A 2,407-nucleotide genomic window follows, 5' to 3' on the forward strand; every position below is an offset into this window, starting at 1 on the left:
TATTCAATTTCTTAGCCTCTTGGCCTCTTCCAGAATTGGCAGTAGATCCTAGGAGAATGGATTAAAACTTAGAGCCTCACTCTCTGGGTCTCCTTTTTATCTAGGATCTTCTCTTCATATTTTTTTTTTTCACTGCCTTGTTGATTCTTCAATGCCTCACATTGGTTTTCATCTATTTTATCCAGTTTTACTAGCTGTTCTCAGCAAGAGGCTTGGTCCAAATTATCGAGTCTGCCATTACTAAGTGCAGAACCTCTGATAATGGTGATATTTTATTGTTATAAGACATAGAAAGAATGAAGATTGGAGGATTTCATGGATAGACAAACCAGTAAAAGACCCAACAGGGACAGAAAAACAAAACTTTGTCCAAAGAAGAGAATGAAGAGGAGAAATAAGATGATACTTCCATCAGTTATTCATCATTGCATAACAAAATACCACAAACCTAGTGGCTTAAGACAACACTTTTATTATCTCAGAGTTTTTAATGGGTCAAGGATCTAGGCATTGCTTAGCTGGGCTCTCTGCTTCAGAGTCTCCCACAAAGTTGTAATATGTCATCCAGAGCTGGGGTCTCATTTGAAGGTATAACAGAAGAAGGATACATTTCTAAGTTCATAAATATGGTTGGCATAATTCAGTTCATAAATATGTTGGCATAATTCAGTTATTTAGGGCTATTTGACCGAGGGCCTCAGTTCCTAGATAATTGTTGGCTATATTTTCCTTGTCACATAGTTCTCTTCATAGAGCATCTCACAATATGGCAGCTTGCTTAATCAAACCCAGCAAGTGAGAGAGAGGGCTAGTAAGATGGAAATTACAATCTTATGGCGTTCAATCACAGAAATGGTATTCTCTCACCTTTGCCATATTCTACTGGTTAAAAGCATGTCACAGTTCTCACCCATAATCAATGAGAAGGGATTATGCAAAGATGTGAATATCAGAAGGAGGTCATTCAAGACCATCTTATACTTTGCCACAGTATTCACTCATGTATACAATTAAGTTCTTCCTTCCTCTGGCAACAGCAGAGAAAATGGACAGTAGACTAGAAAAACAATAGTTAATTTATGACAGACAACTTTTGGAAAAGCAGCAAGTAAAATATCAAAGCCTGAGTAACAAAGAAAATAAGGCTATCTTTCATAGAAAGAAATTGTGATTAGACACAAATTGAACTATGAAAAGATTGCTAGCCTCTTCTAAGGTTTAATCCAGGAGTACAGTCCTATGAAGCTATATAGCTGAAAAGAGAAGGAAGTTCACCTGGAGGTCTTGAATGCTTATGTAGAGATAAAAACAAAACTGTATTTGTTCATGATGTGAATTGGTTTTGCCTGTTACAGTCATAAGGGAATTTTTCACGACTTAGAAATTTACTTCATTAATATTTGATATGTGTTCTAAATTTTTTCTTTATTGAACATTTCAGTGAAACTTTGAGGATAGAGGATGTATTCTGTTTATCAAAGTATGTAGTCGCATTAGTTCTGGGAAATGGGAAAAAAGGCCACTTTGCTCTATTTGTTAAAACTAGTTATCTAGTTATTGTAGAATTCATGAACAATTGCATAGTTGGAAATGCTACATGTCAATTTTACACATACATTTTAAAATGCGCAACTATGTTAATAGGTTTTCTAATTTTTTATAGGACCCAAATGAAGATACAGAATGGAATGAAATTTTAAGAGATTTTGGCATTCTTCCTCCAAAAGAAGAACCAAAAGATGAAATTGAAGAAATGGTTTTACATTTACAGAAAGAAGCAATGGGTATAGTTGTGTGTTTGGTGGGCTGGGTGAAGGGGATAATACAGTTAAGATAGTGATAGTGTATTTCATGAACTTAGAGCAAGAGAAGGCATTCAAGATTATTTAATATAAGTCCCACCCATACTTTTCAAATTCCTAATTCATATGCTCAAAGTCACATGTTGGTTAGTAACAGAGCTGAAATGTCCTGGTATCTGACCCAGTGAGCTTTTTTCCCCTCTACCTTGTGGTTACTTCCTATTTTGATCATTCTACATAGTATGTATTATTTGTCAAGATTTCCAGGTACTTGGGAAATTTATGGGGTCTAACAGATTTTCACATCTGCTTTTAAATGTAGCCTGGTAGTTATGTGAACTCTGAGAGAGTAATAACACTTTAAACAAACCTGAGGCAGTCACATCATATTGCAGAAACTACAACATTAAAGACATTCTTGATCTCCATTTAGCTACTGTATTGTTTTTTCTAGACATCTGACTATAAATTAAAATTAGTTTTTAAACAATTCAATTATTTACAATTTATTTTGTTTTAGTTAAACCATATGAAAAGATGACTCTTGCACAGTTGAAGGAAGCTGAAGATGAATTTGATGATGAAGATATGAGAGCTATTGAAAC

At 34.6% G+C, this 2,407-nt stretch overlaps 1 protein-coding gene across 1 annotated transcript in view; it reads left to right on the top strand.

The window, feature by feature from the left end:
* Positions 1–816: 816 nt before the first annotated feature.
* Positions 817–2,407, top strand: part of PDCL2 (phosducin like 2) — a 28,566-nt gene continuing 26,975 nt past the window's right edge. The window contains exons 1-3 of the mRNA XM_011362675.1: positions 817–855; positions 1,664–1,784; positions 2,323–2,407. Coding sequence (XP_011360977.1) covers positions 817–855; positions 1,664–1,784; positions 2,323–2,407 — 245 coding nt within the window. The remainder of the gene's footprint in view (positions 856–1,663; positions 1,785–2,322) is intronic.

The sequence above is a fragment of the Pteropus vampyrus genome, unplaced genomic scaffold, assembly GCF_000151845.1.
Source record: "Pteropus vampyrus isolate Shadow unplaced genomic scaffold, Pvam_2.0 Scaffold77, whole genome shotgun sequence".
NCBI lineage: Eukaryota > Metazoa > Chordata > Mammalia > Chiroptera > Pteropodidae > Pteropus > Pteropus vampyrus.